Genomic DNA, 15,183 nt, shown 5'->3' on the forward strand with positions numbered 1-15,183 from the left:
CTGTCTTAATTACAGCTGTACAGATCCTTTGGGAAGAAATAAACTTGGTTAAAGCTTCTCTAGTGTCCGTGAATTACTTACTCTGAAAAATAAGAACCTAACACCAGTGTGCACTGGGTGTAGGAGGAACAGATAACTGGAGGGTATGTGGTTGGACTAACCTTGATCTGATTGACCAGGGCATTGCTGAGCTTAGTGGCTAGGCACTTGGTGGTTGCCTTCTCCTCACGCAAGAGGGATCTTTACATTGAAAGGGAGAGAAATATAACAAACACAGTGTTTCATCCCAAAAACTGGCCAACACATTTTACACCTATATTTTTTTATCAAAAATGTAAAATGCAAAGGTCAGTTAACCCTTGGCCTACAATGGTCATGCCCCCAGGGATATCTAATTAACATAATACAAAATCCCCATCAAAATCAGTCTGTTTAAGCTAGTGAATGAGCTGAGCTAAAATATGGAATTTTTCATTATGAATATACCAAAGATCATTTAGCTATTTAATTTTGAATGTTAAAAAGTACAATACGCAGAAATGTAAGAGAAGGGAGGGGAGGGAGCAATAAGAAAATAACATTCATCAATTCTAAATCGAACTACTCTCAAAGGATATGTGGGAGAGATAATTTTTTTTAAACATTAGGTCCTGTAAGCTACAGTTTGAGGCACTGAACATTTTTCAGATGTGAAGCCATCGAAAACAAAGATGCAAGTTCACTTAACACATGGCAAGAACACATTTTACCTGAAGTGCTCATGATTTCGGAAGAATTCCAACTCCTCCTCAATCGCACCAGTTATTGACATGTTTTCATCAATTTGCTTCTGACCACGACATTTCACAATGACATAGCCCATATTGAGAAAGACTACTTTATTGTGGACAATTTCCAACACATTCTTCTCTGCTCCCGGGTCTATCAGGTCTGGCTTTGTCAGAATGGCTTGAAGACAAATTAAAAGCATTATGATAACTGCTAATATAAAAACCCTATAAAAATACATGATTCTACATCATTTCTTTACCCAGAGTTCTTGTGCCTTCAGGATCCACTTCTTGTGCCATTTTCAGGACCTCTGTTGTTGCTATGTCAACATTACATGGTACCACGACCAAAATAATGGTTCTCTTATTCTTTATGAATTTCGAAATTAGATTCTTGATCTAGTAAAAAAGGAAGAGGAATGTGACGAAGCAGTCAGGATGCAAGCCTTTGACCGAGTTATTTGATTAATCTACGAGATGGTATCAGACTGCTTGTTCCCGTGATATCGCCCTGTGTGGGACACTCTGTTCTTTATGGTTCTGAAGCTAAACCTTCTTCAAAGTCAACACATTTCAAGTACCTTTCACCAGAATCAACCATCATAGCTACGTGTACCTTGCTAGCAATTATGGTATAAAGTCTGTACACCTTGCTAAAACAATGAATCCTTAGTGAATCATAAGATGAGAACCAAGAGTCATGAGATAACCAAACAACGTACTGGACAAAGTCCAAAAGCTATACACTCTAACGTCAGACTTACTTGGGCTCCAATGTCATCTGGTTGTCCTTTCACAGCCACCCTGGTGATCCCTGGTAAGTCAATCAGACTGAGGTCACACACCGTGGAGGATGTGATCTTTAGAGTGATCAGATCTTCACATATCCCCACTCCCTTTCCAGCTAACGCGTTCTGAGCTGTTAAATCAATGGGAAAATATTGATTAAATAACAGATGTGTCCATAATTTGTTTGTTTGTCTGTCTTATACCCCGACAGAACTCTTCTTATTATAATATATATTCTGTAGTTGTTTATGGTAAACACCATACAAACTTTTCCACATTAAATGATAATAGATACGTCAATGTCAATGGCAGTATGTGCCGTTTAAGATAAGGGAGGACAATTATTTGTTTTATGAGCATGACCTTATTTCTATTACTGCCTATTGGATGACTATCATTCATATTCCATTCACCCAGTTCAATGTAACATTCATAGGTTTAGGCTACTACATCATACTAAAATGTTCCCTATACCCATCATGAGGTTGCTACGACCTAGCCTATGAATGAAAGTTTACAACTGTGGAAGGACCACCAGAGGGCATGTGAGCAAAGGTGATCAGAGGCAATTAAGCACAGCTGATGGTACTAATGAGCTATTCTCTTTCCCCTACAAGAGATAGGAGGGAACCGGCAGTGAGGGGGGGAAAAGAAAGAAAAGAGTGTTGCTCCTCCAAAGGAGAATACATTCCTTTCGGAAGACGAAAAGAGGAAGAAGACAAACCACCTCTGGGGGATGGCCACCACGAGAGGGGAGCTATCCACGAACGAATCATTAAGACAGTGACACTTCCGTGATTTATGTTATAGTTTAAAGATACTCATCTGGTGTTCCTTTTTCATGTAAAGAAGAAGATTTATGTTTTCCTTGGGAGATCATCATTGATTGTGTTGGAGTGAGTGTTTGAGTGAAATGAAATACATCAATAGAGAACTTTGTTCAATTAAGAAAACATACTCCTGACTCGTTTATTCCACCTTTCCGCTTTTAAACAACATCAAATTACTTGGTCCGCTCACACAACGCAGGTGCATTTTTTAGTAATCAAGGTGACAGACATTGACACATTCAATACCTCCTTGCACACACTTGCCTGCATCTAGCTGATCTAGGGTGTAATCATTTAGTCCAACATTTAATAGGGCTAGGGGGCAGTATTTTCATGGCCGGATGAAAAACGTACCCAATTTAAACAGATTACTACTCTGTCCCAGAAACTGGAATATGCATATTATTAGTAGCTTTGGATAGAAAACACTCTGAAGTTTCTAAAACTGTTTGAATGGTGTCTGTGAGTATAACAGAACTCATATGGCAGGCAAAAACCTGAGAAAAAGTCAAGCAGGAAGTGGAAAATCTGAGGTTGTAGTGTATTCAAGTGATTGCCTTGACTGTATACAGTGAGTTAGGGTTCATTTTACACTTCCTAAAGCTTCCACTAGATGTCAGCAGTCTTTAGAACGGTGCTTGAAGATTCTATGGTGAATTTGATGCGAATAACAGCCGAAGGAAGTAGGTGTCCCATTATAAGGCATGGGCTCAGTCACGCGCAAGGACTTGGGAGCGAGCTCATATTCACTCCTAAAGAGAACGGATAGGTCCGGTTGGAATTGTATTCAAGGTATATGATAAAAACAACCTAAAGATTGATTCTATACATCGTTTGACATGTTTCTACAAACTGTAGTATAACTTTTTTGACTTTTTTCTGGACTAAGTAAGCACGCGCATGGTGGATTTGGATAGTGAACCTAACGCAGGGGTGTCAAACGTCCGGCCCGCTTGCCGGATCAGGCCCGCAAAGGGGTTTAATCCGGCCCGCGAGATGATTTTGTAAAGTATAAAAATGAGCTGCAATTTTTCAATAAAATAAACTGCTGTTCCAATTGCGTCCACTGGATGGCGCAACAGCAATTGTGTTAAGCAAGCAAACTGTTTATACCGGAGCAGAGCAAGTAGGTCAAGCAAGTGCAGCCAGTCTGGATGAGCTACTTTGTTTTGCCCGCGATATTTATTACAGCTTCTACTTTTAACATTATGTGCTTTGGCACCCTCATTGCCCCAATATGTCTCTGTCAAAAAAGAGAAAAGTGGACGCAGAGTGCAGAGTGTTCCAAGAAAAATTGTCATCCTCCTATTTATTCATGGAATTGAATGGGAAAGCTGTATGTTTGGTGTGTTCACAGCATGTTGCAGTGCTGAAAGAGTATAACCTTCGTCGCCACTATGTGAGTCTTCATGCCAACAAATATGACAACTTTCAAGGACAGCGGAGAAGAGAGAAGGTGAATGAACTGTTGGCGGGTCTGAAGAAACAGCGGTCTGTGTTTACTCACAGCCGAGACATCAGTGACGCTGCAGTGAAAGCTAGCTACCTCATTTGTAATGAAATCGCAGTGGCTTCAAAACCATTTAGTGAGGGTGAATTTGTAAAAACATGCATGATGAAGGCAGCGGAGATTGTGTGCCCTGAAAAGCGCCAGGCTTTTGCAAATATCAGCCTGACAAGAAACACAGTTGCAGACAGGATTTCCGATCTTTCAGTGGATTTGGACAGCCAGTTGAAGCAAAAAGTAAAGTCATTTATTGGGTTTTCAGTTGCAATTGATGAAAGCACGGACATTACAGATGTTGCACAACTGGCCATTTTCATCCGCGGAGTTGATGACACATTGACCGTCACCGAGGAGTTCGTGGAGTTGGTGCCGATGACAGATACAACGACAGCAGCTGATATTTTCACCGCACTCGTCGGCGCGCTGGACAGGGTCGGAGTGGACTGGTCCCGCGCTGTCAGCCTGGCTACAGATGGTGCGCCCTCAATAATCGGGAAAAAAGCAGGCCTTGTGACAAAGTTCAGAGAGAAAGTGCAATCTGCAAATGGAGGACGTGATTTTTGGACTTTTCACTGTATTTTGCACCAGGAGGCTTTGTGTTGCAAGTCATTAAAGATGGATAACGTCATGAAGGTGGTCATCCAAACTGTTAATTTCATCCGATCCAGAAGCCTGAATCACCGTCAGTTTGACAGCCTTCTCAGAGAGAAAGACCACATCTATGGCCTGCCATACCACACTGAGGTAAGATAGTTCAGCCGAGGTGCTGTGCTTAGGCGTTTCTTTGATTTACGAGAAATTGAACAGTTCATGGAAGAAAAGGGCAAACCAGTGTTAGAATTTCATTCCGCAGAATGAATGCAGGACCTTGCATTTATGGTGGATGTTACAGAGCACCTGAATAACTTGAACAAACAGCTGCAAGGGCGCAACAAAGTCGTCACGCAGTATTATGACAGCATACGTTCTTTCAAGTTGAAGCTGTCATTGTGGGAGACGCAACTCGCCGGTGGTGATGCAGCTCACTTCCCCTGTCTGAAAAATGTGTGCGCGACCCAACATGTGGCAGACATGAAGCGGTTCAAAGATAAAATAACGGGACTGTTACGGGAGTTTGAGCAACGCTTTCAGATTTTTGGTGAACTGGAGAAAGACTTCAACATTTTTTGCTCGCCATTCACCGTGAATCCCTCTGATCTGCCCATCAGCATCCAACTTGAAATAATAGACTTGCAGTGTGACTCGGATATGAAGGGCAAATTTGCCGCACCTGGCTTGGACACATTTTATCAGAATCTCTTGCCAGGTTACCCCAACTTGACAGCCCTCGCTGCAAAACTGTTGTGCATGTTTGGAACCACATATCTTTGTGAGCAAGTTTTCTCTGTAATGAGCATAAATAAAACAAAGCTGGGCTCAAGGCTCACGCACAAGCACTTGAATCACATCCTGAAGTTGGCTGCCACTCAGGATGTGACGCCTGATATTGATGCGCTGGTGAAAGCTAAAAGATGCCAGGTATCAGGATAAATAAACTATGCAACCCCACTTAAAGTGCTGCATGAGACACCCTGATATAGATCTGTGATATACTTCTGTGAATCACTGAGGCATTGTGTGTTTGTGCGTTCTTTTTCTTTAGAATTTTCAAATAAACTTGAGGTGTTTTATGATTAATAGTGATGTTGTGCTTGTACTATTGTGGACACACTGTCCTCAGGCTCCAGCTTTATGTTTTATGTTGATCGTATTAAAACAAAGAAAACAATCTGAAGTTGTTGTTTTTAACCTGTTAGGGCTAGGGGGCAGCATTTGCACGTCTGGATAAAAAAAATGTACCCGATTTAATCTGGTTACTAATCCTACCCAGTAACTAGAATATGCATATACTTATTATATATGGATAGAAAACACTCTAAAGTTTCTAAAACTGTTTGAATGGTGTCTGTGAGTATAACAGAACTCATTTGGCAGGCAAAACCCTGAGACATTTTCTGACAGGAAGTGGATACCTGATGTGTTGTATTGACTTTAAACCTATCCCATTGAAAAACACAGGGGCTTAGGAATATTTGGGCACTTCCTATTGCTTCCACTAGATGTCACCAGCCTTTACAAAGTGTTTTGAGTCTTCTGGAGGGAGATCTGACCGAACAAGAGCCATGGAACGATGATGTCCCATTAGACACCTGGCGCGCGAGTTCATGTTGGGTACCCTCGTTCCAATACGTTATAAAAGAGTATGCATTCGTCCACCTTGAATATTATTCATGTTCTGGTTAAAAAAGGCCCTAATGATTTATGCTATACAACGTTTGACATGTTTGAACGAACGGAAATATATTTTTTCCCCTCGTTCATGACGAGAAGTCCGGCTGGCTTAGATCATGTGCTAACAAGACGGAGATTTTTGGACATAAATGATGAGCTTTTTTGAACAAAACTACATTCGTTATGGACCTGTGATACCTGGAAGTGACATCTGATGAAGAGAATCAAAGGTAATGGATTATTTACATAGTATTTTCGATTTTAGATCTCCCCAACATGACGTCTAGTCTGTATCGCAACGCGTATTTTTCTGGGCGCAGTGCTCAGATTATTGCAAAGTGTGATTTCCCAGTAAGGTTATTTTTAAATCTGGCAAGTTGATTGCGTTCAAGAGATGTAAATCTATAATTCTTTAAATGACAATATAATATTTTACCAATGTTTTCTAATTTTAATTATTTAATTTGTGACGCTGACTTGACTGCCGGTTATTGGAGGGAAACGATTTCCTCAACATCAATGCCATAGTAAAACGCTGTTTTTGGATATAAATATGAACTTGATAGAACTAAAAATGCATGCATTGTCTAACATAATGTCCTAGGAGTGTCATCTGATGGAGATTGTAAAAGGTTAGTGCATAATTTTAGCTGGTTTTATGGTTTTGGTGACCCTGTCTTTGACTTGACAAAACATTACACACAACTCTTGTAAATGTACTGTCCTAACATACTCTAAATGTATGCTTTCGCCGTAAAACCTTTTTGAAATCGTAAAACGTGGTTAGATTAAGGAGATGTTTATCTTTCAAATGGTGTAAAATAGTTGTATTTTTGAAAATTTGAATTTTGACATTTATTTGGATTCAAATTTGCCGCTCTTGAAATGCACCTGCTGTTGATGGAGTGCACCACGGGTGGCACGCTAGCGTCCCACCTAGCCCATAGAGGTTAAGTTATATATACCATGATTTTACCGGTCCGGCCCACTTGGGAATAGATTTTCCTCCATGTGGCCACTGAGCTAAAATGAGTTTGACACCCCTGACCTAACGCGTGAACAAAATTGATTATTTGGAAATATATATGAACTTTATCGAACATTTATTGTGGAGCTGGGATTTCTGGGAGTGCCTTCTGATGAAGATAATCAAAGGTAAGTGAATATTTATAGTGTAATTTCTTAGTTTTATTGACTCCAAGATGGCGGGTTTCTTTTTGCTAGTTGTTAGTGTCATCTGGGCTGTACTCAGATTATTGCAAATTGTGCTTTCGCCGTGAACCTTTTTTGAAATCTGACAAAGCGGTTACATTTATGAGAAGTGTATCTATAATTCTGTGCATAACACTTCTATATTGATCAATGTTTACGATGAGAATTTACGTACTATGTGTGCTCATTGTGCTCATTCACCAGAAGGTTTGGAGGGAAAACATTTCTCGACATTATGCGCCAATGTAAAATGCTGTTTTTGGATATAAATATGAACTTTATCGAACAAAACATACATGTATTGTCTAACATAATGTCCTAGGAGTGTCATCTGATGAAGATCGTCAAAGGTTAGTGCTTCATTTAGCTGTGTTTTGGGTTTTTGTGATGCATCTAGTTGCTTTGAAAATGGCTGTATGGTGTTTCTTGTGAAGTTTATGTCCTAACATAATCTAATTTTATGCTTTCGCCGTAAAGCCTTTTTGAAATCGGACAATGTGGTTAGATTAACGAGAAGTTTATCTTTAAAATGGTGTAAAATAGTTGAGTTGAAAAAATGGAATTATGAGATTTTAGCTGTTTTAAATTTGGCGCTCTGATTTTCCACTGGCTGTTGTCAAAATCAATCCCGTTAACGGGATGAGAACAGGAAGGGGTCACCAAAACGTTAGACGACAGTTTCTATTGGACAAATTCAGGTATGTTTATCCTTGTTTCATTCCATTTGCTTCCTTATAAGAAACATCTTTAAACAGAATTGGTGGAATGAATACACGCCTGATCACACGCAATCACAGTTCACTTTCATAGCAGTCAAATAGAAACAGCATGATCCCTTTGATCACTGTATAGCTAATCCCTCCTCTCACCTTTTCCCTTGTGGACTTCAGTGCACAACACATCAGCTGTCTGTGACCAGACGAAAAAACCTTTCCAAGCAAAACCTTCATATCACCGCTATACACAGCCTACATTGTTGTCACCATATTATATCATCATAGTCAACATAGCTACTAGAGCTAACACGTTAGTAAACCTGCTACAATCATGCAGTACAGTGTTCAGTCAGCAGCAAGCCGTTTAGCAGTTACACCGGCGGGGCCCAGTGGCTAACAATTTACATTTACATTTTTACATTTAAGTCATTTAGCAGACGCTCTTATCCTGAGCGACTTACAAATTGGTGCATTCACCTTATGATATCCAGTGGAACAACCACTTTACAATAGTGCATCTAAATCTTTTAGGGGGGGGGGGGGTTAGAAGGATTACTTTATCCTATCCCAGGTATTCCTTAAAGAGGTGGGGTTTCAGGTGTCTCCGGAAGGTGACCTAAATGTTACCTTGACTTGGAAGAGTTCCTTTGTTTGATAGCCATAGCCAGCTAGCTAACATAGTGTCCCTCTCTGTTTGAGCCTGGTGTCTGAGTAGCCTAAACTAGCTAGATAACTTAGCTAGCTAAGTAGGTGAAAGTTAAAGAAATATGAATTATAGCTAGCTAGCTCTCTCTCTCTCTCCTGCTGCTCCTTAATAATATTTATAGTTTTTTAAATAGTTCAAAACTGCTCCTATTGTCTTTCTCTCTATTTGGGTAACCTACTCACCACATGTTATGTATTGCAGTGCTAGCTAGCTGTAGCTTATGCTTTCTGTACTAGATTAATTCTCTGATCCTTTGATTGGGTGGACAACTTGTCAGTTTATGTTACAAGAGCTCTGATAGGTTGAAGGACGTCCTCCAGAAGTTGTCATAATTACTGTGTAAGTCTATGGAAGCGGGTGAGAACCACGAGCTTCCTAGATTTTGTATTGAAGTCAATGTACCAAGAGGAAGATCCTCCGGCTATACAATGTTGCTACTCTACAGAGTGGTGTTGAGGCTACTGTAGACCTTCATTGTAAAACAGTGTGTTTTAATCAAATATTTGGTGATGTGAATATATTTAGCATATATTTATTTAAAAAATATAACTTTTTAAATGTTTCAGTATTTAAATCAATCTGAAATGTAAAGAGGAGGATGGTCCTCCCCTTCCTCCTCTGAGGAGCCTCCACAGGTTAATGTACAGTGTAGAATAATATGTCTGTGTGTTTGTGTCTGTGTTCGTTCCCATCTGACCTTGTTCAACATGTCTCACGACTTCTGAAGGTTCGTCAAATTCATTGACTTTATCTCTGTATGAGATGACAGCCTCCCATTTCACTGTCCTGTCATTACAGAGTTGAAGTAGCAGTGGGCACCTGGTGACAATACCTGGAAACAAGGAAGTACCAATGACAGATCATTATACTGTATTACAGAACAATCAATACAACAATCAATATGACAGTAGAGTCAACAACGGACCGGGACATGAATTTCATGGTAAATATATAACTTCTGCAGGCTACAGACAACAAGGTTGCTCTAATGTTCTGAAAGCACGTCAGACATTTACAGTGTCTGAATAAAAGGTTAGAAAACTCATGTACAGTTAACATTTTCTGAAAGGTTTTTCTGTGGTTACCAGGTTAATTTGAAGGTTCTAAACATTTCTGTAATGTCCGTGTCTCTGTGGTCCTATTGTTATGACTGTTTCCTGACCCCGTCTATGGACAAGGATAATGTGAAAACCTGCTTCAGGGTTGTTTACCTAGCCACTGGCATCAATCGCCAACTTCAGAATTTTCACCACAAAAACGAGTCAATGCCCAAATTATGTCTAAGTTCCACAATCACTTTCAGAGAGTTTGGGTGATTTGGAATGATATTTAAAATGCTAATATTGATTTTAATATTTTTTTGTATGTTCAGGAAACAATACAGATTCTCACCAGTCCCTCTGGGCAGCGACACCCCAGAAAGGGTCTCAAGCACAGAGCTTTTTCCTGAACTCTGGTCTCCCACCACAGCAATGGTTGGCAGTGGCAGCTCCTTATCTATCCCTATGGATCTCATGTCATCTATTAAGTCTATGAAGGGCCGGACCTTCTCCGCCAGCTGGTCTTGGAACATCCTGATGGAATGTCAGGGGTAAAAAACAATGCCATTATGAATGGTAAATTTGTTGATAGACATGCATGGCAAAATTCATTATTTGACACAGTTTTTATAGTTAGTAGCTTACTATCATTTGAACTACATGTGATGAGAAAATGTATGTCCCAAAAATGTTAATACTACACCATGTGTAACAAAATGTCCCACTATTTACTGCATAAATAATCACAACTGTATAAATAATCACCATCACCATAAAATTGAGAATATTAGGATCATAGTATTGTGGTACAGTGTAGTACAGAGTAGCACTGCAACGGTGCAATAACAAGTGGAAAATGGATGCATTTTACTGAAGTAATGCTGTCCCACCTCGGTCCATCGTCATAAGACAGGTCTCTCTTCCGCTGAAATAAAAGAGAATGAAAGCTAAACCATTTAGATGAAAATACAGAATAACAGCAATGCATCTGCATTTTGAACTGAAGTTATTATGATCTAAATCATAACATCACTATAAAATAAGAGGAGATACAGTCTCACATGCCCAGATCAGAAGCTTAGAATTTGCCAACTGTAATACACTGGGTATACCAAACATTAAGAACAACTTCCTACTGTTGAGTTGCTAGATGAGAAACTTGTAAAAATGTATAGGGTAGTAACTGAATCATTCAAGTCCTTTTATGATGTTAAAGATTAGACTAGACTATTAGATTAGAATGTATTTATCCCCTAGGTCAATGTCTATTGGATTATAACTTGGTGCACTATATATACAGAAGTTTGTGGACACCCCATCAAATTAGTGGATTTGGCTATTTCATTCACACCCATTGCTGACAGGTGTATAAAATCAAGCACACAGCCAAGTAATCTACATAGACAAAACATTGGCAGAAGAATGGCCTTACTGAAGAGCTCAGTGACTTTCAATGTGGCACAGTCATAAGATGCCACTTTTCCAACAAGTCAGTTTGTCAAATTTCAGCCCTTCTAAAGCTGCCCCCGGTCAACTGTAAATGCTGTTTGGAGGAAATTATTCAATTACCTACTATACTGTTTAATTAGACCGAACTTTGCTGTTTTTACCCTGAGTATTGTCCATTGTTATTTGTTAGTATTTTTTGCTGATACAGGACTCTTTTATGTGACTTAGTCATAAGTCCGGGCGTACAGATAAGAGCCTTTTAGGTGCAACCTCAGTATGTGACATCCTGTTTTAACAATCTACAGGAACGTAGATGGGTGGAAACATGAAGGAAGGAACAGACAATGGTGGCAACGTCAGGTATCTTAATCTGCACAGACAAGCTAAATCAGCTTTTACACACCATGTTCCGTCCCTGTTTCCACCCATCTGCTAAACTGCCACGTAGACAAAATAGGTTGTACTTTTTCTATAAGAGGAGAGAGACAACTCTGTTCATTGGGCTTTCCTAACAATGCACTGCTGGTTGGTTGCTATTGATTGCTTCATTTTTGTAAATCTTGTAAAAAGTTGATTTGAAGAATACAGCCTCTGTCCTTTTGGTTAGAATTACCACGACAGTTGGCGACGAGGATGGGATGCTAACTCCGCTTGCTGATTGCTCCTGGGAGACAGAGGTTAAACTGTGTGCAAGGGCTCCGTTAGACGTGGCTCAGGTTAGCCCACACTCTGACTAAAACGGAGCAGAGAGGGACACGCCTCAGACCTGCCGGGAGTGTCAGTGAGTGGATACGTCATTCCGGAGAGATAAGATAAACTACCATGACAGCTGCTTTGGTGAAGTGGAAGCAACAACAGCTCAGCCTGCAAAGTGGTAGCATTGGACCACCATTGGACTATGGAGCAGTGGAAATGCGTTCTCTGGAGTGATGAATCAAGCTTTGCCATCTAGCAGTCCGATGGACGAATCTAGGTTTAGCGGATGCCAGGAGAACGCTACCTGCCCCAATGCATAGCGCCAACTGTAAAGGTTGGTGGAGGAGGAATAATGGTCTGGGGCTGTTTTTCATGGTTCGGGCTAGGCCCCTTAGTTCCAGTGAAGGGAAATCTTAACGCTACAGCATACAATTACATTCTAGACGATTCTGTGTTTCCAAATTTGTAGCAAAAGTTTGGGGAGGGCTCTTTCCAGTTTCAGCATGACAATAACCCCGTGCACAAAGCGAGGTCCATACAGAAATGGTTAGTCGAGATCAGTGTGGAAGAACTTGACTGGCCTTCACAGAACCCCGGATGCATCTTTTAGCTGTTAGGTTCTAAATAAACAGAGTTAAAACTGACGGACAACTAGGAAAAGCTAAAACCAACTTTATTCACCCAATGGGTCCAACAGCTGAAAAGACCAAGACATGTTCCCACCAGCACCAGTATTTATACCCCCCTTTAGACAGAGTCTCCTCCTTCACTCTAAACATGACATATTTGTTGCTAGAAAGGAAGTTAAGTGATGTGGGTAATAAACTGTTCCTTCCCACTTCATGTGACCTGACCTCGGCCCCCATTCATCACTAGTCCACAGCTATCCACCCTTATCAGTGACGTAACCATGTGATTAATTTTTCCCTTACCTAGTAACTCTTCAGGCCCCATGGCTCTTATCCACTCTCCATTGACACCAGCATATATATTCCTCATTCATGTAACCTATAACTTCTAATATAGCAAGTATTTCAAACTCAAGCTAGAAACCAACATAGCCTTCCCAAGAGGCTAAAATATATTGATTAGGTTGAACTAAAGTCACTATAGTATTTTAAATGTACTTTACCAATTTAGTTTGCTCATAGACAATTTTCAGAAAATGAAATCCGTTAAACATTTAATTTAATTTGTATGGCATAAGGTGTTCACCATTGAAAGACTCCCGTGTGGGGCCTTGAATGAGCAACATGTCTTATAATACAATGGAATGGTACAGTGGTATAGGAACACAATGGAATGGTGCAGTGGTATAGTAATACAATGGAATGGTACAGTGGTATAGTAATACAATGGAATGGTACAGTGGTATATTAATACAATGGACAGAGCTACAGATGTAGTCCTCCTGGAGATTGACATACATGTAGAATTACCTTTAAGGAATGGATGCTTTCGGGCAGGCAGGTTGCTTGTTGAGTCATTTCAGTTGTTTTAGGCTCTTCTTGTACAGTGGTCTACAGCTCAAATCTTGCAGCTTTTATAGAACGCATTTAAAGTAAAAGTGAAAGCGTTTGATCATTTGATCACAATTGCAGTAAATCATTAGCCTATGAACAAAACTGATAAGAGTTTTTGATAATGACTTGATTATCCTCTGACTACTTGGTTGTAGGAGGGCCTGCGAAAAATACTTTTCCACAGGCCGCGATGGTGTCCTGGGTGGTAGCTGGCTGTCCCTGTTCCTATTCCACCTGGTCGTGTTTCTGATCCAGTTTCTGCTGTTCTGAATGTGGCTATGGAACCCTGACCTTATTTTGTGCATTTTTTTTGCATCTTAACACATTTGAGCCAGTCAGTTGTGTTGTCACAAGGTAGGGGTGGTATACAGAAGATAGCCCTATTTGGTAAAATACCAAGTCCATACTGTGGCAAGACAGCTAAAAATTGTATTTAACCTTTATTTACCTAGGCAAGTCAGTTAAGAACCCGGACAAACCTTCCCCTAAACCCGGACAACGCTGGGCTAATTGTGCGCCGCCCGATGGAACTCTCAATCACGGCCAGTTGTGATACAGCCCGGGATCAATCCAGGGTCTGTAGTGACGCCTCTATCACTGAGATGAAGTGCCTTAGACCGCTGTGCCACTGGGGAGCCTTTAAATAAGCAAAGAAAAATGACTGTCCATTATTACTTTAAGACATGGAGGACAGTCAATCCGGAAAATTTCAAGAACTTCAAAAGTTTCTTCAAGTGCAGTCGCAAAAAAACATCAAGCGCTATGATGAAACTGGCTTTCATGAGAACCACCACAGGAAAGGAAGACTCAGAGTTACCATCTGCTGCAGAGGATATGTTAATTCGTGTTAATTGCACCTCAGATTACAGCCCAAATAAATACTTCACAGAGTTCAAGTAACAGACATATCTCAAAATCAACTGTTCAGAGAAGATTGCGTGAATCAGGCCTTCATGGTCGAATTGCTGGAAAGAAACAACTACTAAAGGAAGCCAATAATAAGAGACCAAGAAACACGAGCAATGGAAATATTTCCTTTGGTCTGATTAGTCCAAATTTGTGTTTTTGTGAGACGCATAGTAGGTGAACAGATGATCTCCGGTGGTTACCACCGTGAAGCATGGAGGAGGAGTTGTGATGGTGTGGGGGTGCTTTGCTGGTGACACTGTCTATGATTTATTTAGATTTCAAGACACTTAACCAGTATGGCTACCACAGCATTCTGCAGCGATACGTCATCCCATCTGGTTTACGCTTTGTGGGACTACCATTTGTTTTTCAACAGGACAATTACCCAAAACACAACTCCAGGCTGTGTAAGGGCTATTTGACCAAGGAGAGTAATGGAGTGCTGCATCAGATGACCAGGCCTCAACAATCACCCGACCTCAACCCATTTGAGATTTTTTGGGATGAGTTGGACCACAGAGTGAAGGAAAAGCAGCCAACAAGTGCTCAGCATATGTGGGAACTCCTTCAAGACTGTTGGAAAAGCATTCCTCATGAAGCTGGTTGAGAGAATGCCAAGAGTGTGCAAAGCTGTCAAAGGCAAATGGTGGCTACCTTGAAAAATCTCTTATTTGGATTTGTTTAACATTTTTTTGGTTACTACATGATTTCATATGTGTTATTTTATAGTTTTGATGTCTTCACTATTATTTTACAATGTAGAAA

The 15,183-nt window shown here is 40.4% G+C and overlaps 1 protein-coding gene across 2 annotated transcripts in view; it reads right to left on the reverse strand.

The window, feature by feature from the left end:
- The window catches only part of LOC106586889 (interferon-induced GTP-binding protein Mx), a 54,114-nt gene extending 40,538 nt beyond the window's left edge, over positions 1 to 13,576 (reverse strand). The window contains exons 1-8 of one of the 2 annotated variants that reach the window (XM_082969194.1): positions 13,426 to 13,576; positions 10,732 to 10,766; positions 10,194 to 10,375; positions 9,499 to 9,633; positions 1,535 to 1,689; positions 1,031 to 1,169; positions 750 to 948; positions 162 to 240 (exon numbers count right to left, since the gene is read on the reverse strand). In XM_082969194.1, the coding sequence (XP_082825320.1) occupies positions 162 to 240; positions 750 to 948; positions 1,031 to 1,169; positions 1,535 to 1,689; positions 9,499 to 9,633; positions 10,194 to 10,375; positions 10,732 to 10,766; positions 13,426 to 13,473 (972 nt within the window). In that variant the 5' untranslated portion in view covers positions 13,474 to 13,576. The remainder of the gene's footprint in view (positions 1 to 161; positions 241 to 749; positions 949 to 1,030; positions 1,170 to 1,534; positions 1,690 to 9,498; positions 9,634 to 10,193; positions 10,376 to 10,731; positions 10,767 to 13,425) is intronic. The other variant, XM_082969195.1, reaches the window with a different exon arrangement.
- Positions 13,577 to 15,183: the final 1,607 nt, after the last annotated feature.

This window comes from Salmo salar, chromosome 25 (assembly GCF_965601325.2).
Source record: "Salmo salar chromosome 25, fSalSal1, whole genome shotgun sequence".
NCBI classification, from domain to species: domain Eukaryota; kingdom Metazoa; phylum Chordata; class Actinopteri; order Salmoniformes; family Salmonidae; genus Salmo; species Salmo salar.